The sequence below is a fragment of the Tigriopus californicus genome, chromosome 3 (genome assembly GCF_007210705.1).
Source record: "Tigriopus californicus strain San Diego chromosome 3, Tcal_SD_v2.1, whole genome shotgun sequence".
Lineage (NCBI taxonomy): Eukaryota > Metazoa > Arthropoda > Copepoda > Harpacticoida > Harpacticidae > Tigriopus > Tigriopus californicus.
The window spans coordinates 5,663,773-5,688,164 of NC_081442.1; the positions used below are offsets into that span (position 1 = coordinate 5,663,773).

Sequence of the window (24,392 nt, forward strand, 5' to 3'; positions counted from 1 at the left end):
GTTATGATGGGGGGGGGGTTGGATGTGATGTCCGTGATTAATCACAATTGACGAAGTTTCCTTAACAACACATCCGCGCTATCTCCGTTGGTGGCTTCTGACCCACCTCCGGATTCCGACCGTTGACTGGAATTGGGGAAAGAGGGTGTGAATTCCCGTTCACGGGCACCACCCGCAAAGTTAAGCGTCGTGGACGGATGAGCTCGGCGTTCTCTTCGCATGGGGCGCCCTCCCGAAGGATCGTTCTCCATGTTATCCGACAGGATATCGCTGAAATAGTAGGCATATAAAGCTGGCACATGGCGGATTACAGAGGCAAGAACTTGGTTTAACTTACACAATTTCTTTGGCTACCGTAGGTGAACTTCCTTGATTTGGACCTCTGGAGCGACTCCGGTTCAGTTGAGCACGCCGCTCCGCTGAAAAAAGACGAGCAAACTACTAATAACAAATAGCCAACAATATTGGTTCAAAGTCGGGCAAGACAACCTATTTTGTTCTTTCGATATCTAATTCTTCCTGCTCACGCTCTCGTTTTCCAATACTTTTGCAGAAGAAAACAACAACTTGATCTGGTAAGAAATGAGATCCTCCTTTCAATTAAGGCAAATCTAGTTCATTCGTTTGTGATATCATGATTCAGATGATCATGATTGCTATCACCTCCATATTTATCTGTTGATCCACTCTGTTGCACAACTATTAAAGGCTGGAAAAATACCTTGTTTTGCCGTTGAGGGTAGATTCCAGATAGTTGCCAAAACTGGTTTTCCTTACGGTAGTGTTCAGACAACTACAAACGTTCAAACCTCTAGATTTGCTTCTCGACGTCAAAACAAGGAAATATTTCTTCGAGCGTTAATTATTATACTTTGATCCCTTTTCTTTTACACAATCTGACATGAGTTGCAAAAACAGAAGTTACCGTCAATTCTGTTTTTGTGAATGGTTGCTGACTTCACCAGTACCTACCTATCCATAATCAACCCTGTAAGCAAATATTACCTCCATGAGCGCGAGGTGCGCGTTTCCGCTTTTGATCGCGATTAAAGGCAGACCCAGTCTTCAAGGCCTCCATTAGACTATCCATGACTCCCTCTTGGTCTTCTGGCCCGTTGAAATTCACTAGATGCTTCCGTGTGGCCGCCCGCTCCGCCCGCTCTCGGTCTTGCTTTTCACGGGCTTCACGGGCCCGCTGTTGTTTCTCGACCGCCTCGCGTTCTTTCTTGATGTTGTCGTAAGCTTTCTGGAAAGGTGCAACATTCTGTATGATAAAGAGGCTGTCAATTGAGGAAAAAGTCATCAACTTACGTAGAATTGATCTTTGAACTCTTTAATGTCACTCATGAACTCTTCCAGGGTGTATTTTTGCTTATCGAAGACGAAGTATTCGCTCAAAGAGGTGTAGAGCTCTTCCATTTTCTTGGACATTGCCAATAGGGTATCACATTGAGCGCGAGCAGCTTGACTGAATTCGGAAGTTCTTTCGACAAACCTAAGAGTGAAAGTACAAAATTGTGTCAGAATCAAAAGTAATTCTAATGCTCTCGAAAGCAGAGATAGGTTGGTTATTTCATACTTGTCGTCCTTATCAGATGGAGATCTTTGGGCATTCTTGAGGTCTGTCTCCATGTTTTTGATGGACGCGTCCATTTGCTTGAGAATCTTTTGAATCGATTCCACAGAAACGCGAGAGGCGCTATCTAAATGGAAAAGCTCGTCACCAAAGCTCAATAATTCCGGGTAATCACGTTCCACATATTCCACCAGGAAATGCAACAATGTAGCCTTGTTTTCACGATCTTTCGTGTTCGAGAGCTGAAATGAAATGCAGACAAGAAAGTTTTTTTTTTGAGATTTGTTTTTTTTTTTCATTCCACTACCAATTTGCCTCTATCGAAAGTTTGATGAACTGTGATAAACTATGGGTGTCCTACCTTCGGCAAATAACTAATGTCAAAACCCAAGGATTGGGCGTTCTTTGATCCCGTATTCATGATATTTCCAATGAGAAGGATGATTTGAAGAAGTTGAGAGAACTTTCTGCTCTTTTGGACCTCGTCACAGGCCGCTGTAGCCGCCACAATAAACGGTTTGCAGTCTTGGACGAGTTCCGGATAGCGTTGTTGAAACATGAGAGATTTGAGCCGAGGAACTAGTCGTTTGATGCCGGAAATGCTTATGGCAAATTGCTCGGCCTCAGAGAGATTATCGTAATCTTTTTCAAACTCCTTGAGACGATTTAGCTGATCGGGGGCGGGAATGTATTGAATCAACGATTGGAGGAGGTTTTCCGTCAGGACATCGGTATCACAATGCAGGATACACGTCTTGAGATCGTCGTGAGAGATGTGCTTCAGAGCACCGCCCAAAAGAATCGAGAGATTTTGCGCAGCCTTGTGATCAAGCACCTTCAGCTCCTTGGTTTTCTTCTTGCCCGTTCCCGTGCCATTTGACTCCATGTTCATTTCCAGTTGCTTGGGCACCGGTTTGGTACTGAACTTGTTCATGAGATTTTCAATCAGGGACTCTGAGGCTAGTTTCTCCTCGTCCACTTTGGTCCAGAAGGCGTTTTCAGTAAGCTGGGTGGCTGGGATGGCCTTCCAATTGGTGCGTTTGGTCTGGTTTTCCACGTGCCATTTCTTCTTGCGCTTCATGCCCAATTTCTGGAGGATCTCTTCCTGATTTGGACCCGCTAGGCGAAGCATGCCAGGGGGCGGAGGTGGTCCTCCCATACCCGGTGGAGGTGGAGGAGGTGGACCACCACCCATACCTGGTGGAGGAGGTGGAGGGGGTGGCCCTCCCCCGGAGCCTGGAGGAGGCGGAGGCGGAGGAGGTGGAGGACCTCCGCCCGGGCCAGGGGGTGGCGGTGGAGGAGGTGGAGGTGGGCCAGCCATTCCTCCTGGGGGTGGAGGCGGCGGGGGACCTCCGCTAGCTGACGGTGCTCTTGGAACAAGACCGGGCACCACAGGTAGCTTGGATGGTGAACCACCTCCCGATCGAACGGCCTCTTCGAGTTGTGCAATTTGAGCTTGAGCTTGGGAGAGTTTGGCATCTGCTTCTTGTTTTTCGGTAAGGGCTCTCTCTAGTTCTTTCTTCATACTGTCAATGTTTCCTCCACCTTCTTCCATGCGGCCTTTCTCCACCAGATTTTCAATAAGGGGCGACACATCGATATTGAACCTCTTTGTGGCTCGAAAGTCCGGATCACACCCACTTTTATGCAACACTATTTGAGATACACATTCTTCAATAAGCTTGTAGTAAGCTGGCCGAATTAGAACATCGTCGCGAATACACAGAAAATGTTGCAGTATCGACAGTAGATAGGGTTCACCCGCTGTGTCCAGAACCAAGTTCTTCACCAATTCAAAGCATTCATTGACATCGTCAATTTCAAGGCGAATGTTGTCAAACCGGGATGCAAACTCCTCAAAGTCAGCTTCGCGTTCTGACGAGAACACACTTAATTGGATCTGTAGTTCCTCCGTCACATCCTCACTCTCAAGAGACTAGAATGAGAAATTAAACCATTGGCAAATACAGCAACAATGTATGAATCAACATCAATCGGGGTACATACCTCCAAAACGTCCATAAGGCCCACCCGCATGAACTCATTTCGTAGGTGGAGTCGGAAATCCAGATCCTCGGGATTGGACACGATGGAGTTGATTAGAGTGATGCAATTCGTTCTCAACTGTTCATTGTTCTTAATAAGAAGACCTTGAACGATGGGGCCAAACCGCTCGCCACCCTTCATTTCTCCGGCGATGGTGATGGCCTCCAAGGCCTTTTCGTGGCCATAAGGGGCCAATAAACAGGTGGCGGCAAGCAACTTGACCGACTCGAGCATGACATTACTAAGATTGGGGGTTAGAGAACGTGCCAACAGGCTGAGCGCTTCCCGTTGCTCGAAGACACATTTGATACCAAAGGTGTTGTTCATGAAGGCCTTCAGACATCGAATACATTCTAGTTGTAATTTCTCGGACCGGCCTTCCCTAAAAGTATGACGAGCAAATGGACGATGAAGTGGGAAGGTGTCAAAACAAAAACAGGTCTCGTCCAATGGAAAATCAGAATCTTACCCTCTGAAGCATTCGTTGAGCAATGACAGCACTTGTTTTAAGCCTTTCGTTCCAAACTCCTTGACCCATTCTAAGGAATTGTTCGTTAAGGCCACTCGAAGGGACTCCACACAGCTAAACTTCTTCTGGAAACTTAGGTCAGAACCGGATAAGAACTGAATATAATCTGCGGGTGAATGGAATTGTGTGCGGGCAATGTTCCGATTGTTCATCGACAACATGCTACGTTTCTTGGCGATATCCAAGTCTCTAAGGGGCTGTTTCTTTTCCTGTAATATAAAGATTATGGTTACGTTTGAGTCAACACCATCGATACAAAAAGTGCTTTATCGGATTAACTTCACTTACCTCGTTGAGGTTCATGTTTTCGAGCATCTTCTCGAATTCTTGTAAGACCTCTTGATCATCCATTTGGGATATGGAATTCCACGTATCCTCTTCCACTTCATTAAAGTCTCCCACAGACGAAGGTCTTGACAAAGGGCCACCCCCAGGCGGATGGTGGCCTCCTTTGCGACCTTTCCCACCTCCTCCAATCCCGCCCATGAACTTGTCCACCTAAAATAGAGAAGAAACATCGTCAGGAACTATTTCATCTCTCCTTGAAGAAAGATCAATTGCTCAAAAGTTGCGACTGTTGGATTTGGAGCCTGTTCTTGGGTCATCTAAATTCACTTTGTCAATGCTGGCGACCAAAAGATGAGAACCAAATAAAGGTGCTGAGGAAATAGCTCACTTTAGGCAGGCGCACGGTGCCATCACTTTTATCTTTTCTGGATCGGCCCAATGTTCTTATCATCATCTTGCCGAATTGGATCTAATCTCTGAAGTTCATCAAGAGCAAAATCATCCAAAATCACTCGCCAAAAGCTCGCGAACAATACAGATGCTTCTCGATTTAAGCTCCCCCAATTTGGGTCTAGTTGAAATTCAGTCGGTCCAAATGCTCGAAAGTGGTTGTTGATGTTGTTGATGATATTATAACTAGGGATAATAGACGGAGCAAAAACGAGCAAAAGAGTTTTGAAACCCGACACTGTGGCTCTTAGCAAACTAATTTACGCGTCGCGACAGCCTCGGGTCCAAGGCCTTTTCGGCCTTGTCTCACACTCACGATTTGCAAGTAACGTTCGAGTTAGCCTGACACGCTTACACGTACATAGTGAGAGAATATTCCAAGAAAGCTCTTATCGCTTGACATTTCTGTGCGTGGTTTCCGTGATTTCTTTGCGGGTGATAAAAACGTCTTCAACCTGAATATGCTTCGTCTCCACATTTTGCACACCCAAACTTATTTCAATGTCACGATAGATAAATGAATTTAGTGTTGATCAGCAGATAAGTCTTGTATCATCGGTTTCAAGTGTGCTGCACAAGTGGTAAAATCTTTCCTTCAAGTGCATCATACAATGTGAATCTGTTGAATCGTGTATTTTCAGGCAAAACTCCAACGTATCGAATCTGCTGCGAGACTCTTGGTCGCATTGGTTCCGGACTGGGCTAAACAATGGACGAGAAATAAGATATAAAAGGTTTGATGAACAATCGTGGCAATCGACAGCTGAGCTTGCTTGTTTGCTCATGGCCGGTTTTTTTTTTGACCAGGATGAGAAGAAGATTCGAATCCCACAAAAAGTGTGGTTGTGAACTTACGAAGCTGTGCTTTCTGTGGATCGACATGTTGCGCCAGCTCTTGATCAAGCAAATAAAACCGGCACAGGAACACTAAGAGCAGCACCTCTCTTCGACAAGATTAAACACTGGTGTCATTTTTCTACAAAGAACGACCAAACACACACTGAACATTCACATTATCCATTCTGAATAAAGGGATATTGACATTCCAACACATAACACGTCATTTTTGTTATGGCGGCAAACGCCGACATACGAGGAATGGCTCTCGTTTTCTCCCTTTGTTGGCTTCAATCATGTAAAGAGCCGCACTTGGAATAAGCAAAAGTATACAGACACAATTTTAGCAGCTCCATTCCACACGAAACTCTCCAGAGATGATCTAGAAGCAATCTTTTTCTTCATCATAATCATCATCATCACCACCACTACTGCCGTCTCCACCACCAACACCACCAGTCCATCCATCAGCTATCAGTTGCTCAGCTTCGGCCACCAGAGGAGGTAAAGCCGTCGAGTAACGAGCGAGAACGAGTAATATTCTCAGTTCACGGCAGTGCTCTTGCTCGTTTCTTTGCTTCCTATTCACTGCCTTGGAGGGTTCGTTGGGCTGTGTCGGTTCTTCAAGTGTCTCTCCCCAGTCAGTCCAACTTGGGACCCACAAAGTAGAAGAGGGAACTAGCACAGAACAGAGCACCACAAGCGTTCCATAGGTGGATGGAGGGTACAGCTAATAGTGGAAGTTCAATTCTCAACAGCTGCCATGGCTGCTACTGAGACCACAACCAAAAGCACCATCATGGACTCACATGGGGCGTCGGGCGGGTGCTTCCTTCAGAGGAAACATTCTGGCCAGGAAGCCCAAAAATTATGGTTTTCACATCACCATGCCTGCATAATGAATAACCACTAAACTGGCCGTGAACTCTGGCGCCCAAAAAGTTCACTGAAGAGCTCCATGCCGATGTACCCAAACAAGGCGATACACTCGCCTCAACTCTTTGTAATGCTCTAATAATTATGACAAAAATGTAGGAAGAGAGCAAGCTAACAGTAGCTCTCTCACCTGTGCTCATGGCTCACTTTCATCACTCAGGTAGTAGATTTTTGACGTGATTTCGCCCGCTTGCTTGCTCGTATTGCAAACTCGCTCTTCGCTCGCTCTTGGCTCCTCATCATCAGGACGGCTCGACCGTTCATCTATCCATCCACCCACTATGCACTATCCTACATACGTAGAGGTCTCGTTTTTTTCTCGAAGGTAAACACCATCTTGGTTCGGCGAGCACTTGCTGAACCATTTCCGCCCCAGTGGCCTGCCAATGATTTCTCACTCACATTCTCTCAAATCCTCGGTGAAATCCTCTAGCGGGCGTGGTCAGAGCATTAGAGAAGTTCAACTCCATATCTATCCATCCTACCACCATTGTTCAGGAAGAGTTTGGACATTTCCAGTCGAAGCGAGCAATTGTGACAAGCTGACAACCAACATATTGAGCACGACATCAAACAACAGATGAAACCTTAGATAAAAGCTCATGGGCAAGAGAGCTGTTAGCTACATGTTGCATGTAAACTGCCAGGGGACTCTCGTGATCTCAATGAATGATCTTTTAAATGAACTCTCGTCACGACCAAATTAATAACTCCATTGAGTGGCGTCACGAAGTCAAAAGTTATTTTGTGATAGACCCATGGCCAAAAGGTACTCTTGTAGAGCGACGACCTAATTAGTTAGCAATTAGCCTATTGGATGCCTGATAAGACGATTGAATAGAACGTGAAAAAAGCCTGCCATTTGTCAGACGACTGCAAAGTGCAACAAAAGGCTCCAAGGGAGAAACGGAAGTCACTCGAAGGGATCTGTCCTTTAAATACCAAGCGATTAAGCATTCAAAATTTGTAAGGAGCATGGGCATGAGCGACAATATTTCGAGGAATAATCAATGTTCATTAAATGTAGCCATAGACAGCTTTACCGATGAACACGACTTCATGCTTCTGTGTGGTAGGCGGAAATCATACACTAAGGCCTTAATACGTACGTACTTAAATCAAGTGGGAAATAAGTGTATGATTTGACAATTCGTTCCGAGCTCCTAAACTGGTCCAAACCCAAAATGGTCCTTGAACTTGACAAGAACAGAGTCAAGGTCAACAAAACAAAATTTACACAAGAAAAAGGTTCAATTATGATTTACAAGCATCTTCCAAGCATCTATGTTTTGTTCCTATGCCTTCAGGGCCTACACGGGAAGAAAAAGCTGTCTTTTTGCGCTAGTAACATCCAACATCCTCCACTGAGTATCCGAAATAATTTCCGCCTATGTAATATATCCTTGATGATACGTACAATATCGGCTTGAATTACCTCAAAGCACCTCGAAATACACCCAACGAGACTCGTAAAACTAACAACAACCCACTTTTTCATCTATTTTTACAACGTCATGCACAAAGTAGGGAGGAAAGATAGAGGTACAAGGCAAACACACCCAATCTTCAACAGCAATACTTGGTTGAGGCTCCGTCCCAGAGCTTCTAGAAGACTACTATGAGAGAAGCGTTAACGTAATGTGGTTTCAAATCAGATTGGTAATCTTGCATTCAAGCAGGAAATAATCCATTGTTGCAAGGCGCTAAAAGGTAAGTTTGCCCAAGCAATTTTGATTTCATGCAATTTGAAATGAATCAACAGGTGGCGTTTTGATCTCATCATGGCAAGAGATGACATCTCTCTTAAACATTCCTATTCTTTGTCTTTCCAGGGTCAAAATCACGGTAAATTTTCTCGTGCTTGGCGTGAAATGTGCTTTTAAAGCCCATAAATTTGCACCCCAGTACCCTCTTTCGGGCCATGGGTGTCTGTTAATTAAATACATACACTTTAGTCTACCAAGTACGCAAAATGTGAGCCCCAAAGTTGCTTTGGCTCAGTCATTGTGTAACAGCAATATTCTTGAATAGCCTTAGGGTGGGCAAAAAGTAGTCCCACTTTTTACCCATTACCATCTATCCCTCTCCAGAAGTGATGCCTCAGCCGTGAGTACGTATTGTATACAGTAGGCAAGATTGGGACTGTGGCCTACCCCCAGACACAACCCCGATATGCGGAAAGATCAGTTGTTACAAAGTAGGGTTGGTAAAGTGAGATGAGATTTGAAGTTGGCGTCACATTTTCATGTCAACTTGAGAATGCTTGGGGAAGCCAACATACGACGTAGAGCGTGCTCATTACTACGGTTCGTCTTGTGCTCTCTTACTGTTTGGCAAACACAATTGGGCAATTAAAGAAGCTCCCTGCGTCTTATGAAGGTCGTCATGATAAAATCATTGAACCATGCATCTCTCACGGAAGAGCATGTAAACAATTCGAGGATTGTTTCTTCCGACGTTAACAGCATCAAATGATTGCACACTAATATTATGGAGACTTGACAATGAAATGGAGCATGTGGAGCAATAGTTACGAACAGAGAAACGTTTGACACATGAGGTGCTGTGATGCAAATTGTAGCACATCCAACTGTCGGATCAATTCCCATGCGCTTGTCAAATGTTAGACCCGAACAAAAGGATGTCGCAGACTGTGCCCTTTCTTTAGGCCTGTCATCAAACCCATGGTTGTTGTTCAAGCCATTCCGTGTTGCGTGATAGTTTCAAATCGAATAAGCAATATCAGTTTTGAGCCGCCAAAAGATTAGACACATATTGTTGGTCTGATCAACGATTGGCATGACGAAAGCGCATTATTTGTTCATCTGCCCGTCTCGAACTTGAAGGAAGACACTCAATAGTAATCGCGATTCGTATTCATGGACCAACAAGGTTATTTGTGGTTGGATCTTAATGAATACCCAGAGTGCGGAATAGGGGGCAAAAACAACAAGGATGTTTGGCATACAGATATGCATGTTAAAATGATGAAGTTCTTGAGTGTGATCGAAGTACGGTAATGTTGAGCGCAAGCTGTCTTGCTTGGTGTGTCTATCATGTTGATTCTATCAAATAATTGGTGCACATTCCATAGGCCCTCAACAGAGTCGTGGCCTGCCAAACGATCATAAGGAGTGTTCAGGGCCTTGAATAGTTTAGTCAAGATCCAACTCAACGACATGACTTAAGTGACAACAACCAGGAGAAGAGTGTGAAGTGGTGCTATGACTGTTCTTTCTACCAGGAGGACACCTTCATTGAAAGGTGTGGCTGAAAAAGGAACTCGGTTTTTGGAAATGCAAGCCAATGCCATAATCTATTCCAATCAAACTACCTCACGCTGACTTTGATGAATATTTATCTTGAGATAAAAAAGATATAGAGCATATTCAACGACGCCTGAGTGATTGTTTGCATTGCGTTTCGGGTAAAGATCGTGACGCCCAAACATGTCTTTGAAGAACTCCAGACTACTAAATCAAGAGAACACTTCTCAAAAACGTAAATTTACGAATGATTGATGGTAGATGAAGCGATTTTTAGATCAAAATAAATTCCCTCTTGACTAGACGTTGTTAAAGGGCCCATGAGAAAGCCAGCATTGCAATATGCAACTTCCAGGAATGCGATCACTTTAAAGTAGGACTGTTTCCATCGATTCCAACGACTGTTTTCAGAGGTTGGGAGGCCAAAGAGGGATTGTCGTTTTGGGAAATACTTTCTGTTAAGTCATGCACACTGCCAAAACACAATGAAAATACCTAACCTCAACTCCAAAACTCATATTTCACGGGGTCAATTATTTAAAAAGTAACTTGTCCAAAAGGCTCTCTACAATAAATGAGAAAAGTATGAGCAATAGGAATTTCAAGAGGATTATTACATTTAAGAAAAGAAAAAAAGTGAAAGGTATCGGTCATACACGAACAAACCACACTTTGTTTGCGGACAATGTCTTACCTGGGTGTGCAAGGTCTGTAGTTTGTCACTGATGTGATACTTTTTCAAGGTCATCTTAGGACTAAGCGACATCTTCAGAGTTGGGTCCGAAAGTCGGGGGCTAATGGGCAGCTTTGGCAACGAACCCGACAATCGGGGACCCATTCCCAATCTGGGACTATTCATCGTGCCAACCTCTTCCGTTTTCTTCCGAACTATGTACGTACACTACCAGAGTCCCAAGTCAATTACTTGGGTTGTAACTTAAAGCAATCACTTCACAGACCAATCAAATCATTGAACGACCATCTTTCACGAATGTAAACCACTCAAAGCTACGGAGAGTACGGCTCATTCGCAGAACATTGTCACCCAATGTTCCACGTTTGATCCATGATCATGTCAATTACATCTAATACGCCGCATGCACTCGCATTGGAATCCTAAATGCTACTGAGATTCCCTCCGCGTCGTTCGACGCGCCATCGCCAACATCGGTTCAGATTCGGAGGGAAGGTAAGCATCGAATGTTGTGACGGGCTCTTCTATCCCTCCAGACTCAAGAAGGAGCCTTCTCTCGGTCTCCTTACTCTGCTTTGACAGTGCTCTATGGGCCCGCATGAGATCTCGCAATAACAGTTAATATGGAAGTTACTCTTGGCAAAGATGACGAGAATGAAACTAAGACAGGTATGGGCTCAGCTCGAGATGATCTGACGAGATAAACCAATCACACAAAAGTTTAGACAAGCGACATGAATTGAAGCTAAAGGATATTTAAGTAAAATTAAATTTGAAGATATAACCTGAGCAATTTATCACTTTGCATAATTCTGGTAACATTTTTTGTTTCACAGACTATTCAAACCCGGAACACTATAAACGCAAACAAATTAAGATGATTACTTTTGTGATCAATTATACAGTCAGGTCAAGGATATAATTATGTGCACGACGAGTAAAGTTAAAACGGTAACATGTAGGAATTTAGGGCCTTTACCAAGCCCTGTCAATCGCCTCAATGTACTGTGCTGTATGTACATTTAAAAAAAAAAACACTACACATAAGGATAGGGAACGGCATTGATGGTGTAAATGACGTATCCCGTGATCTATCTATCGTGTGAGGGATGGAAATTCGGGTATTAGCGAGACAATGGGGGACTCAAAAATGAATTTGTTTCCGCCGAGAAGCCCTTTGTTACAGGTGATTCGTCAAGGATTTTATCCTCGTCGTCATGCAATCTGTAGTAAAGCAGGAGGCCTCTTATACTACGTAAGCAAGCGCTATGCTACAATAGGCATGATCTGAAGAGATCATCTACCTAAAATGTGAGGCCTCTTCTGAGGCAGATTTGGAACGTTTCATAGATGTTGGAAGTGCTCTATATTTAAGTTGTCTACGACACAAGGAACCCATATAAAACAAACTTGGTTGATACAAGACGTCTTATCACCGCCGTCATTGCAACATGGTCGTCAAGATTTTGATGCAAATTGCACTTTGTTCCGTCGCTTGTGGTCATTAAGCACAATTGAACAAATTCACGCAATAAAATTTGCGATGACTGACAAATCCTTCTGAACTATCATGCTCTTTAACTTGTTCTTCGTCTCATTTCCTCGGATGGAGATCCGTGGGCAGACCGATTATGGATATTAAGAATCCTCCCATTCAACTCCCAAAGAACCCTTTTAACATCGAGGGGTTGTTGAGCTGGATATCTTTATATGAAGATGACTCGGTAAATGTTTGTTGGCATCATTAAGCCCATTTCAAGTGCTCTCTAGCACCCGGGATAGTTGGTTGGATTGTTGCAGACCAGATATGGGTAGACTCGGCTTGGAACCCGCCTACATTGGTTCATTCCTCGGAACAAAAACTGACAGGAACTCCTCGTTTCTTTGGCTCGGCTGATGGTTCTCATAGAACCGTGTGCGAGACAAGATTTATGAATTATTCCCGGACACCAAGACCAAACCAGTGGCAGTGGTGGGTGAGGATTCAAAGAATGGAGATTTATGAATCTTGACAACTCATGAATACTGTCAAGTGCACCACCACGCTTTGACTGAACTTGTTTAAAAACAATTTCTTTTCATGCATTGCAGCGTTTCGTGTTTTTTTTTGCAACTCACTCACTTCCTTAAGCTTTGTCCCTGCTTTGTCCAACCCTGATTCCATCCTGTGACTGATTGTACTCGTTTATCCTCAAATGAAGGATAAAAAATGTGGCGTGGGTGTTCATTGTGACAGGGTGGATATTCAGACAATTACAATCATCATGCCCAGTTTCAACACATTTCCATACCGTTGCGTTAGCTTTACGACAAGGCTCCATCATATGGTGTGGAAAATAGAGGGTGCTTCCAACATTATTGAGCTTTAATTGATCTTCTCGTCGCAGCATACAGGATACTTCCGTTCTTCATAAATTATGGAAGCCTTCTTTGTCTTTCTTGAGTTCCTACACACTTGCCTGAGATCGATTTTTCGGCAGAGGTTAAAGGTCATTTTCAGTCACAATAATGAGGCCAGGCCTCATATCCCATTTCAAATACAACTCTGCTGTCGAATAACAGACATAATTGAAATAAACCAGTCTTAGGCACTGGATAAGAAAACGAGGAGAAAAAATCAAGCGCTCTTAATCAAGCGCATCTAATCTACGTCAAATCACCACGATTCTGAGTTGTTCCTAGCTTCTGGAATAGATCATAGCTCCTAACTTCTGTGATATACTCAAAACTGAGCAGGATTTCACCATTGATGCTGGCGACCTGCATTACCCTTTACTTCTTTGGCAACCATTAACTTCACATCAACTCGATTTGTTGACATTTGCTCCACAAGCTTAGTTTATTTCTGGAAAGGTTAACACACTCGCGTCATTTTTCAACATAACTGAGCTCCTTTGATTTGATGGCTATCACTTATCAAACAGATAATGAGACACAATCAAGCGGCATAAATCAAACTTTGAGAAAGACGACGAAGAAGCAAAATGCTAGCAACTAGATCTTGAACTAGTTATTTCACATCAATACGAACGAAAAGAAAAAAGAGGGAGGGATGGAAGGAAGGGTCGCTTCCTTGATTCTACGGAACATCAAAACAACTGCCTCCCTCCTCCCAAATGGCATCCATCTATTGTCAGTTTTCATAGCAAGCCCAAGATCAATGGAGTTCGCAATGTAACATGTGGCACAGGCAAAGATTTCTGCGAATCACGTGCAATTCCAGCGGATTCTGTTCAAATTGGGGTATTTTTCTTTGGAGGGTCTTTCGGAATCGCCTTCTGAAATGAACAGAGTACGCACGAAATGCCTATGGTACTAGGATGCAAAACCAACCCCCATTAACGATGTCAGAGGATGCAATTACGCCAACTTACGACCACAAAGAAGAGCACATAAGACGTTATCAAAAATCAAAACATCTCGTCCCTCAAATATGATGACGAACAATTATCCGCTCCACATAATAAGATAGCCATCAAATACTGATGAGGAAAACAACTTCAGCAACAACAACGACATTGGGATAGAGAATGACTTCACAGGGAATGTGAATAACTCCAATTAGCTAGTTGGAAATAGAATTCCCCATCAAACACATGCCACAATGAGTCGTAATTAACTTCAAGCTCCTCAACTCCTGTAAATGTCATTAACACATTTTAAACAATCGGCTATGAAGTTTCTTAACTTTGTGTCGAAAAACAACTTTTTGATAGTGAGGAACAAGTCACAAAATACCTTCTACCGAGATCTTGTCGTTAAATCATGGCACGTGCCTACTGTAACCTTGCCTTCAACTCAAGAGCAAACTTTGCTTGAATAGATTCGATATGATCTAGCTAATAGTCAGAAAAGGGTTCTTGAGATCGCAATAAATTCGTCCTTTGTTTTCAAACTATTCTATAGAGATTAATGCCCCTTTTAGAAAAGAAGGAGTTAAGGGCTTTATTGCTTCATTATTCTCAGCGACATGTCATTGCCTGAATCAAAACGACGCCGATGGTGTTGGGTGAGCCTAAAGCAAGCATGTGAATCGGATTCACCGTCTTGAACCGCTTGACGTCAGACGGAACAAACTGACACTCACAACAGCTTCTTATGTCTCTTTCTCAACCATTTCTTACTTTTATAAGGAAGGCTCTCTCTTCTAAAACATTAGGCGAAAGTCTTCTTGTATCTACTACTACGGTAGACTTGCTTGTGAGACTGATTAAGTGACTGACTGACCCATCCAAACTTCAGTCCTGGTTGAGTGTTCAATTCGAAGACTCATCAAGAGGTTGAACGAGCAATTCAAAGGGAACCGAAAAATGGGCTGTGGTTCAAGCAAAGTGGAAGATGTGGACGATTGGATGGGTAAGGAAGTCACAGATATTCAGGATCATGCAAATCATTATCATCATCACATTACAACACTTTCATTCAGGGGCTAATGATGTCCTGTTGGTGACCCAGCAAACAGGATCCCTTCTTTCTTCTCCGATGTCCCTCTTTGTCAGCAAATATGCCAATTCGAACATCACAACTGGTAGAGTGGTCTCAATTGAGATAAACGATAAGAAAATCGGTCTAAAGATGACCCTCAACAGTCGTGGATTGACCGTATTTGCCCGCGAAGAGGACAAGTATCGATTCAAAAGTCGAGAATGGGCGTCTTTTGGTCTGACACCTGGATCCAATCCTGGCTTATATCGAGTTCCCAGTTCAGATTTCCACGTTCATTTCACTATTTTCAACATTCATTACACGAAGCCTTTGATCCTGGTGGATCTGGACGCTCACAAACCCGAAAACTGGGAACGAGATTATGTTCCACCCTTTTACGGCTTGGAAAACGATTTGGATCACATCATAAAACTGTGTCACAAGTTGGTTGAAAACGAGGACAAACAAATTGTCTATCTGACAGATCAAGTGATTGTTTGGGACAACTCCGTAAGAGATCATCTCTTCGAGGTAAGTGATCAGCTTTAGCAACTAAGGGAAATTTTGTTGAAGCATAAAGCCAAGTTATTTACAATTTTACACACTTTCAGAAATATCAGAACAAAAACGGCTACTCAATGCCACTTGGACCAGTGATTTTGCGTCAAGAAGGCGCTCCCAAAAAGTTCGAGCGAAAACCTCGTGTTCCAAATATGTACAAAAAAAAGTTTCTCAAAGATCTCTTGGAGTTGAATGTCACCATTGAAGGTGTTTATGGTACAAATCCAGAGAACAAAGCAGTGTATTCAAAGGTGGACATTGCCGACGAGACACTCTTCTTCGGTCCATCCGTATTTAGAGAGAAATGCATTGAACTTTTTGATGAAGATGATTTGCTGCAAGGTGAGAGTAGCTAACAAATTTTATTACCTTAAGCGCAAGTCCCCCTTGTACAACGAAGCAGTGAGCCTTATTCATTATGATTTATAAAATTCAATATCTTAATTTCAGCTCCAATCGAGAAGGACCTTATGATTGAAGAGGCCGACGAGTTGAAAAGGATAGATCCAGAGGGAGAAGAGAATCCCCCTGAAGTGGACGAAGATCAAAATCTGGATCAAATTCAAGACCAAACTGAAGAGGAACAAGAAGACCAAGAAGAACAAGAGGCTTCGAAAGACGACGAAGGAATTGCTGATGAAGAAAAACCAGAGGAATCTGACCTTCAAGGAGAAGTCGACATTGATGAAGACAAGGAGTAGGAAGCAAATAACTTCAAAAACCCATATGAATGTAGCATACCAATTCAATAGTAACATCGATTTTTGATCTAAACAGATTCTTATTTTCTCAATAAACGAGTCATTCATATTTGATACTCAGATATCGTTTTATGTCAAAATGGAATTTGGGGAGGAAGCTCTACTCCCTTCTACAAATTTTGGATTCCTGATTGCCCTGAGAAAATAGATGAAGTTTGCTATAAGGCGGATATATGATCCTTCTCGTCCTCATTCACTGAACATTTGTTCCACCCATGTGTGTCAAAATGACATTTCAAACTGTTCTTGTTGTTTTCAATTAAGTCCCTCACCTCCTCGTGTTCAGAACGAGGTGTCGTCTTGATGGTTTAGTTCCCAATTGTTTTCAATGAATCTTTTTCAACGGGAGCAACTACCAAAACCATTGAGACCCGCCAAAACGCTGTCGATCGCTCATCGATATCCACCCAAAAGCCAATCCTGGTTTCAATCTTTTCGGGGCAATCCATCAAGATTACACATTTTCAAGTGGGAAGTGTTAAAGCACTGTAATTTGAACACTTGTGGCGGCATGAGAATAATCAAAGGAGCCTCGTACCTTCCCAAAGAGAACAGACACTTGGAATTCATCTTAAATGGTCCTTAATGATGCCCTTTTTACGCATACAAATCCCATTTCAAGTTCAATGATCATGAACAGAGCGAAATGGGGGAGCCAGGAGAATCACCGCAACTACATGTACCGTTTGTTTTGTACGAATGAACTTTCAAAACGACCTCCAAGCTTTGCTGGCCTGATCCAATATTCGCCTAGGAGCTTATCTTAATTTTTGCAAAAATGAAAAATGGGCGTGCTCAAAAATTGTGGGATATCTAAGCATTGAGTTCGTGAACATAACCGAATAGTTGGAAATCGTCAGTAATCTCGATTACTCGTTCATATCGCTATGAACTAATAAGAAGATTATGGAGGAACCCATAGCAGTGCTCTTCGCGGCCATAACGGATAATGTTCACTCAATGCAATTTGATTTATAGAATAAATGATTAGAACATTGTTCATTTAGAAGTCATTTGCCTCGATAGTTGCAATGCGGCGCAATCTTGCAAAGTAAAAATACAATAAAAGGTGTTGTGACTTGGTTGATAAGGGAACCAGGCTTTCTCAATGTTTGGTAGTCAAACAAACAAATTTCGAGACTTCTTGGACACGTTTGTAACGCTCCACAATGAGTATCGATTTCCTGGCAACAACTTCGCTAGTTGAAGCAATTGTTAGACTGCCATGAAACGACTCAAGTTCATGGCCAAAATGGTTTTGCTACTAACAAGTTGCACCAATTTCGAGGGTCAATCGTTACTTTCAGGCACGTGGGCCGGATTCGATGTTCAAGTATGTTAACAAACAAATAAAGTGGGTAAATAACCACAAACAAATAACAGAAAAATATCAATGAGACAATAGAAGCCACCCCAACCACATCGACACCAAAGACTGTTATCGTATCGAGGCATGAATGAAAGAACGTCTGAGAAAAGATTCTCACCATTGGAGTATAAACAGCAGCAAAATTTGCTTCCAATCAGGCAAATGGATATTCGAATGCAAGAATACCTTTTCTGATGCCAATAAACGAAAACAAAGACTTTGGCACTTGATCTATTACATGAAACTACGGTCTACGTTACATTGCAGGTTCATAACTCAACAAGATCACTTCGTTTGATCAAGTAATAAGGCAATATGGTGGTTAAAGTGCCTTATCAAGTTTTAAGAGAAACACTCAATCTTATTAGAGTTGGAAACACCACCCGCCAATATTTGCCATTATGGTTATAACGCATCATCAAGTTTTCATGGAAATAAAACACAACATGTCACTTTTTTGGCTCGCAAAGTCATCAAGAACAACTTTGATTAAATGCGATTCGGACACAGATTAAAAAATTTACTTGTCTAAATACTAAACATGCCCCCACCATCTGAATTCCAATGCCCAAACATTTGATACCGATTTTCAAAGTCACAAAAGTACAAGACATTTTTTTCTTTTCTCAACTTTTCCCTCAAAACTTGTTCAGCAGGCATCGTACATGAAAGATTTAGGAGTAGTCCTCCAAAATAATGGAAAATTCGATGAGCATGTCCAGTTGAAAGAGGGCAGAGTGTTTCAAACATGTGGTTGGATACATCGCTCGCTTAAGCCAGAGGTAGCATCACGATGCTAACTCTGTACAAGTCGATTGTCCAGCCGCATCTTGAATATGCTTCACCCATTTGGGCTCCAATGAGTTCAGCAGGTTTGCAAAAGGTCGAACAAGTCCAATGTTTCATTAAGAACATCACAAGAATGAGAGAGCTCTCGTATTGGGAGAGACTAAAAAGTTGGGACTGTACAATGTTCAGAGAAGGTACGAAAGGTACTGTACGTCTTCAAAAGCATCCATGAGCTTTGTTCCAACCCAGGATTTAGGGTCAATTCTAGTGACCGTAGAGGCTTAATATGCTTTTTGAGAGCACAAGGGATGCTCATGCCCGAAAGTGTAAGTTGCCTTTAAGGCAAATATTACTTCAAGAATTCAATTGCAAATATTTATTATCCTATAAAGCAATTGAACTAAATATGATTCATATGCCTAAATTCAAATGGTTGGTTTGTGTGCCAATTGTGCTATTCAGCTTAACACTTCACATATTCCATTATTGACCAAGTTTATTTGAGCAGGTGAATGCAAAATAAACAAACCATTTCCATAGACTTTTGAGTCACTTTTGAGTCCCTTTCTGTCATTGCTATCATTACCATCAATTGGGATCGCAAAGATAGTTTACTAAAGCTGAATAATGTTTAGGCCTCTTGAGGCTTTTTAATTTTCTTTTTGGAATTGTAGGTAGTATTACCTAACCAAATATTAGGGGAAATATTGAAGTTTTCTCGTCTTTTTAATTGAAAGTTTTTAAGAGCTGTAATTCTATACGTTGAAAATAATTTTTCACACAGCATGTTGTAATAAAAATTTCCAAAAAAAATACGAGTCCTAAGACAGATCCTAATTTTTACACTGCCCTTTTGCCAAAGGGCATTACTTTCCGATCTTTATCTATCACATTGCTTCTATGAATTTGAACTACTTTACTGGAAGAACGTGACGAACCAAATGAAGTGAAAGAGTGTGTAACACTTAACACCTTGATTTAAGCTTTTCTCAGCTTATGAAATCTATCTAATGTGGTCATTGGGTCTATGATTAGCCAAATATATTGGAATCATAATAGCGGGTACACATTACACCCATAAAGACAGTAAGGCATTTCCATACAATCATTTTGCATCTTATTCTTAAGGAAAAAAATAACTGAAAATGTGCGTACGAATGAACAGACTGAAACGGAAGTTGATTACATCCAAGCACTTCATACCGGGAATGCCAGTAGAAACGTTATGAGAGCTTACTTTGAAGTTGTAGAGTACCTAAAAAATACACAATATCTATTGCGGTATAAAAACTGTCGATTGCCCAGGGCAATGATCTCCTTAGATATAATTGCTTCGCTGCCTAATACTAAGGGATGGATATTATATGGGTCCTTATTTCAGATCAAAAATGACAAGTGAATTTCCATGAATTCCAGCACTGAATATTACCATAAAAATCAATAAAAATCACTATAATCAGACGAAACTTCTGATAACAAATAGTTTCATTTATTTCCACGAGAAACAGGTAATAGTTTGGATTACGACTTGAAGGCTTGATATCAAGAAGGTAATGATCTAATTACGCTAAAGACGCTCTAACCTTAGGTTGAATTCAGAAACCATTGCAAGAACTCTAGACAACAGGGATGGTCCAAGTAATAAATAGCGAGAAATATTTTTACTAGCAAGTCACATAGATCACATTATTCAATGTATTGATTGATTAATGCGTTGCTCCTTCCACGGTCTTTTTTATGCTAAACTGATTTTGTCGCGTTTGAAGAGTAAGGTAGACCGTATCTTCGCCTTGGCCGTACAGCAGATTAATGCGTTGCTCCTTCCACGGTCTTTTTTATGCTAAACTGATTTTGTCGCGTTTGAAGAGTAAGGTAGTTGAAATCTTTGTGCTTCGTATCTAGCATTGGTCACACAACATGGATATCCCAGTAAATGTGACTCATGGCGATTGTAACACTCGTTCGAGTTGGTCGCGTCAGAACGAGAACAAGAACTAGAGAAAGAGAGAGATAGAGAACGAGAGAGCGAGAGAGCGAAGTCGACTATTATGTTCCATTGAATTTACAGCACTGAAGACCAAAGTTGATTTTGTGAACGGGCTACCAAAGCTAACAATCGTTTCAACACGCTGGTGAAGTTCCCACGTATTTCCAGAATATAATCTCACTTCCCCGGATAGCAGAGGTCACGCTAAGTTCTAGTTTTGGCTAGAAGGAATACAACCACAACTTCGACAAAAAAACAGTGTTAGTTAGTGCGGGGCGTGAACTTGACAACGACGGTTGGCACTTTGCCCAAGGGATAAGGATAAGACAACCGAGACACGAGAAAACGAGATCGAGTCGGTTCGGTTTCAAGTTCAGCTAAAATGGAGTGGCTTTCGTTTTTGTTGTTGATCCAGTTCACCATATCGGTTACTAACTCAAAAAAATGTGATTTAGCCGAAGAATTCACGACCGAGTCTTTGGCCAATGGTGAATTCAAATCCAAATCATGATGCTTGGACAGAGATTCATGGCTGGCAATTTTCTCCATTTCAGGCGCCAATGATGTCATCGTGGTTCAGCAATCGGACGGATCGTACAAATCGACTCCATTCAGTGTCCAAATCGGCAAATTTGCCACCTGGCAAACGTTTTTCAAATCCCGTCAAGGTCGCTTGGTCGATATCGAAATCAACGGCGTTCAAGCTCCCGTTAAAATGGCCATCTTAGATTCCGGTGCAGCTTGTTTCACGAGGCAAAACAATCAATTCGATTTCTCCAGCGAAGAGTTTCTCACTTTCAATCTGCGACCCGGTCGTAACATGGGAATGTACCGGGCCCCTTCACTGGGGGTTGAAATTCCTTTTGACGTCTATCTGTACTCTCAAACTGACCAGTTTGTGGTCACGGACGTTGACGGTACCATAACTTCCAGTAACACTAAAGGCCACGTGCTCCCAAGGATAGGTTTTAATGCGGATCACGACAGCGTCGTGGAGCTATTGGATAAAGTGGACAAAACCAACCGGCACGTTATCTACCTCACTGCCAGACCCATGGCCATGGACACGGACACCCGTGAATATCTTTTTGAGGTATGACCATTCATGAAACCATCCATGCAAGTGAGCGGACACACACAAACACATCTCACTTCGATTGACTAAAATTAATTGAAACGGAAACCTTTAAAATTCGACATTTACAGCATTTTTTTACGAATCTGAACTACTCTATTTTGGCTTCTATCATGGCATTTGAAAAAGAGAATGCTTGAGATACCCCCATGTGGTTTCGTGAGCACTTATTTTGAATTGCGACTGGGTAAAATATTAAGTTTTTCAACAGTAGAATCTACTGTGAGCTATATGATGACAATCACACATTTCATTTGACTAACAACTTAGGCTCTCTTAATCCCCATCAAAATGGGGTTTTTCTTTTGTCTAGTGCATTTGCTTGCAAAACTTCATTGGTCGTGCAAAACTTCTTACAGTACTTGTATGTTAGAAGCACAGAGTTTGTGGAAGAGGGTAAATTCCTAACGTTGTGATTGGTCATTAAATTGGCCTTCCACCCATGAGATTCCATGTTGCGAGATTTTAAGATGGTCACCAAGTGTCTCAAAAATAGTCTTGACTACATCTCATTGGATTTAACTCTTGTAACCGCGAGAAAAGGCGCATTAAACTGCATATTGGCCTCGATTTGGAAGAATGAGAAGGCATTTACTAGTTAAAAGGTGAATATTTTACCCAGTCGCAATTCAAAATAAACGCTCAGGAAACCACGTGGGGGTACGAAACGCGGATTCGCGATCGCCAGGCCAGCCACAAATACTTTTCCGCTCTGATCATTAGCCAATTACAAACTAGCTAGTTGAAAATTACAAGAAAGGAAGCCAGGTAATTCTAGAATATTTTAACCCTTTCAGACGCTTCAGTATTCCGAGGGTCAATACTCCCTGCCTTACGGGCCACTTTTTCTGAATCCTAAGCCAACTTCAGAGGCCTTGGTGGAGGCGGTCACGGGGCCGCAAGTGCAGAAAATTCTTACATTGCGATACATTATCAGCCTCTTCGAAAGTGGTCCTTCGGTTGTAAACGGCGCCTATGGTAATACCCCTAATGACCGGGAGGCCTACATAGTCACGGGTATTGACCCGGGCAAAGTTTTCACCGTTAATGAGGCGGGCACCCTAACGCGAGCTTCGGACGGTGCGGAGACTTCGTACCAAGGCCAATCTGATATCATAACTGAGTTATACCCCAGTGTATGAATGGCAGAATTGGGGCCAGCGTCTCGTGAATAAAACCTCAAACGTATCAATGGTATCAGGTGCGTTTTTGATAGACAGAGGGGCCTAAGCAAAATTTCATCATGCATCAAACTTGGAGTGAGGAAAATATCTTCAAATTAGATTTCGGCACATACTCGTAATGTACAGGAGTGAATGTAACCGATATTGATGGTTTTTCAAAATGATATTTGGGCATACACTTGGACTAGACGGTGACTAGTCCATTGAACTATTTGGGCTATTGCTGTTTAGACTGGACTATGATACCCGATGAAAACATCCAGGCCCAGCTAAAAGCACACATTTTTCATGGTGGAAACGCCAGGGTCGGAGGATAGTGTCTCGTCCAGCCAGTGAGGCCAGCCACCCTATGATCCACTAAAGCTCATGTCCGGCATCAGAATAGTTCATGATGGCTTTGGATGGATAAGCAGGGAAAATATGCTGGCGACAGGTCTTTCGTATTGAAGGAAACTGTGGCAAAAAATGAACCATGCCTACTGCTAAAATGTTCAGACTTTATCATTCATTGCATGGCCAGGACAATCTGAATGAAGGTTCGGACTTAATAAGCTATCGACCTGGGGCCACGAGTCCTCTCATTGATCACCAATTCATCAGGCAGTTATGACAGACGGGCCGTTGAGCCCACGACTAATATCTCGGACATGTGCCGGTCCTGCAGCTTTTCCCAACCCAAAGTATGCCGGGCTCAACTTGATGAGGGTGGGCCCAACTCACTAGCCATCTTAAAGCCTGCGGGTGATCTTACCATGACTTTGGTCTTGGATTTGTCCTTGGACATGATGAACCCGTCAGGCGCACGTCGGATGGGCTAAGCGATGAATGACGTTTCCCTTAGGGGGAGCACGGGCATGACTCAACCTCACAACCGCCGGGATGACACTAAAACAAAAGGGAGCACCCATTCAATGGCCTTCAAATCAATCAGGCATATCTATCCATAAGCTTAGTGGCCAGCTCGATCTGGTCTTGACCACGGAATCGTTATCTCCCTCCTTTCATATCCCCATTCAGGCTGTCATGCCCATCGGCCGAACATGCACACCCAGACACAGAGATTTCCTTGAGCTCGCTCGCCCGCCCCACCGCCCCCCACCTACCCAGACACAGAAACAGCGACGCAGGCAGGCACGCATGGACGGACCGACGGACCCGACGGACGGACATGAGGCAACTAGGCAGGATCTCGAGGACAGGATCATCACAAGACCCCACCAGGGACGGACGGCATTCGTCCGTCGAGTTTGACCCTTGACCCATAAGGCCGAGCCGTGCGTTAGCTCGAGGCCATTTCCCGCCCACGCTCGAAAACGAATACAGCCATTGACGGCCAAGTCACCCATAAATCCGGGGCCATTACCTCTTTCCAGAAATCGGGGCGAGTCGAAATGTTTGATTCAGCCCTTCGTCAACCCACGGGTCGGCACTGCCCTCATTCGACAATACCCATCTAGGGCCAGGTTCACACCCCAAAACGATCACAACCTTTTTCATAGGGCCCAACAATCTGGCGGGGAATGACGTCATCCAGGGACCAATTTAGAAGGTGCTGCTCA

At 42.9% G+C, this 24,392-nt stretch overlaps 3 protein-coding genes and 1 long non-coding RNA gene across 9 annotated transcripts; 3 read left to right on the forward strand and 1 right to left on the reverse strand.

The window, feature by feature from the left end:
* Positions 1-6: 6 nt before the first annotated feature.
* Positions 7-24,351, reverse strand: LOC131878544 (protein diaphanous-like). Of its 6 annotated transcripts, XM_059224548.1 has the most exons (11): positions 24,197-24,351; positions 23,585-23,718; positions 4,440-4,649; positions 4,092-4,360; positions 3,584-4,004; positions 1,938-3,512; positions 1,580-1,818; positions 1,312-1,495; positions 1,006-1,246; positions 338-419; positions 7-270 (listed from the first exon to the last, which is right to left on the reverse strand). In XM_059224548.1, exons 2-11 carry the CDS (start codon positions 23,615-23,617, stop codon positions 42-44), a joined length of 3,483 nt encoding a protein of 1,160 aa, XP_059080531.1. In that variant the 5' UTR covers positions 23,618-23,718; positions 24,197-24,351; the 3' UTR covers positions 7-41. The 6 variants fall into 6 exon arrangements, with proteins under 6 accessions (XP_059080531.1, XP_059080528.1, XP_059080533.1 ...); XM_059224545.1 differs by lacking the exons at positions 23,585-23,718; positions 24,197-24,351 and adding an exon at positions 10,623-10,802; XM_059224550.1 differs by lacking the exons at positions 23,585-23,718; positions 24,197-24,351 and adding an exon at positions 6,536-6,665.
* On the forward strand, positions 5,484-8,071 carry LOC131878548 (uncharacterized). The gene is made up of 3 exons (XR_009373041.1): positions 5,484-5,623; positions 5,697-6,692; positions 6,823-8,071. It is a non-coding gene; the product is annotated as an uncharacterized LOC131878548 (long non-coding RNA).
* LOC131878545 (uncharacterized) lies at positions 14,719-16,427 on the forward strand. Its single transcript, XM_059224551.1, has 4 exons — positions 14,719-14,978; positions 15,049-15,578; positions 15,659-15,950; positions 16,059-16,427. Exons 1-4 carry the CDS (start codon positions 14,933-14,935, stop codon positions 16,307-16,309), a joined length of 1,119 nt encoding a protein of 372 aa, XP_059080534.1. The 5' UTR covers positions 14,719-14,932; the 3' UTR covers positions 16,310-16,427.
* Positions 20,561-22,837, forward strand: LOC131878547 (phosphatidate phosphatase LPIN3-like). Its single transcript, XM_059224552.1, has 3 exons — positions 20,561-21,002; positions 21,069-21,607; positions 22,447-22,837. The coding sequence occupies exons 1-3, from the start codon at positions 20,897-20,899 to the stop codon at positions 22,789-22,791; spliced, it is 990 nt and encodes a 329-aa protein (XP_059080535.1). The 5' UTR covers positions 20,561-20,896; the 3' UTR covers positions 22,792-22,837.
* Positions 24,352-24,392: the final 41 nt, after the last annotated feature.

Bases quoted from the DNA above. Each gene is read 5' to 3' on its own strand.
- LOC131878545 (XM_059224551.1), top strand. From the start codon at position 14,933: ATGGGCTGTGGTTCAAGCAAAGTGGAAGATGTGGACGATTGGATGG. The intron at 15,579-15,658 runs GTAAGTGATCAG...ACACACTTTCAG, and splicing joins TAAGAGATCATCTCTTCGAG to AAATATCAGAACAAAAACGG. The intron at 15,951-16,058 runs GTGAGAGTAGCT...TCTTAATTTCAG, and splicing joins TGAAGATGATTTGCTGCAAG to CTCCAATCGAGAAGGACCTT.
- LOC131878547 (XM_059224552.1), top strand. From the start codon at position 20,897: ATGGAGTGGCTTTCGTTTTTGTTGTTGATCCAGTTCACCATATCGGTT. The intron at 21,003-21,068 runs GTGAATTCAAAT...TCTCCATTTCAG, and splicing joins GACCGAGTCTTTGGCCAATG to GCGCCAATGATGTCATCGTG. The intron at 21,608-22,446 runs GTATGACCATTC...TAACCCTTTCAG, and splicing joins CCCGTGAATATCTTTTTGAG to ACGCTTCAGTATTCCGAGGG.
- LOC131878544 (XM_059224545.1), bottom strand. From the start codon at position 10,787: ATGAATAGTCCCAGATTGGGAATGGGTCCCCGATTGTCGGGTTCGTTG. The intron at 3,513-3,583 runs GTATGTACCCCG...TTCTCATTCTAG, and splicing joins GCCTTATGGACGTTTTGGAG to TCTCTTGAGAGTGAGGATGT. The intron at 420-1,005 runs GTAATATTTGCT...GTCTTTTTTCAG, and splicing joins CGCACCTCGCGCTCATGGAG to CGGAGCGGCGTGCTCAACTG.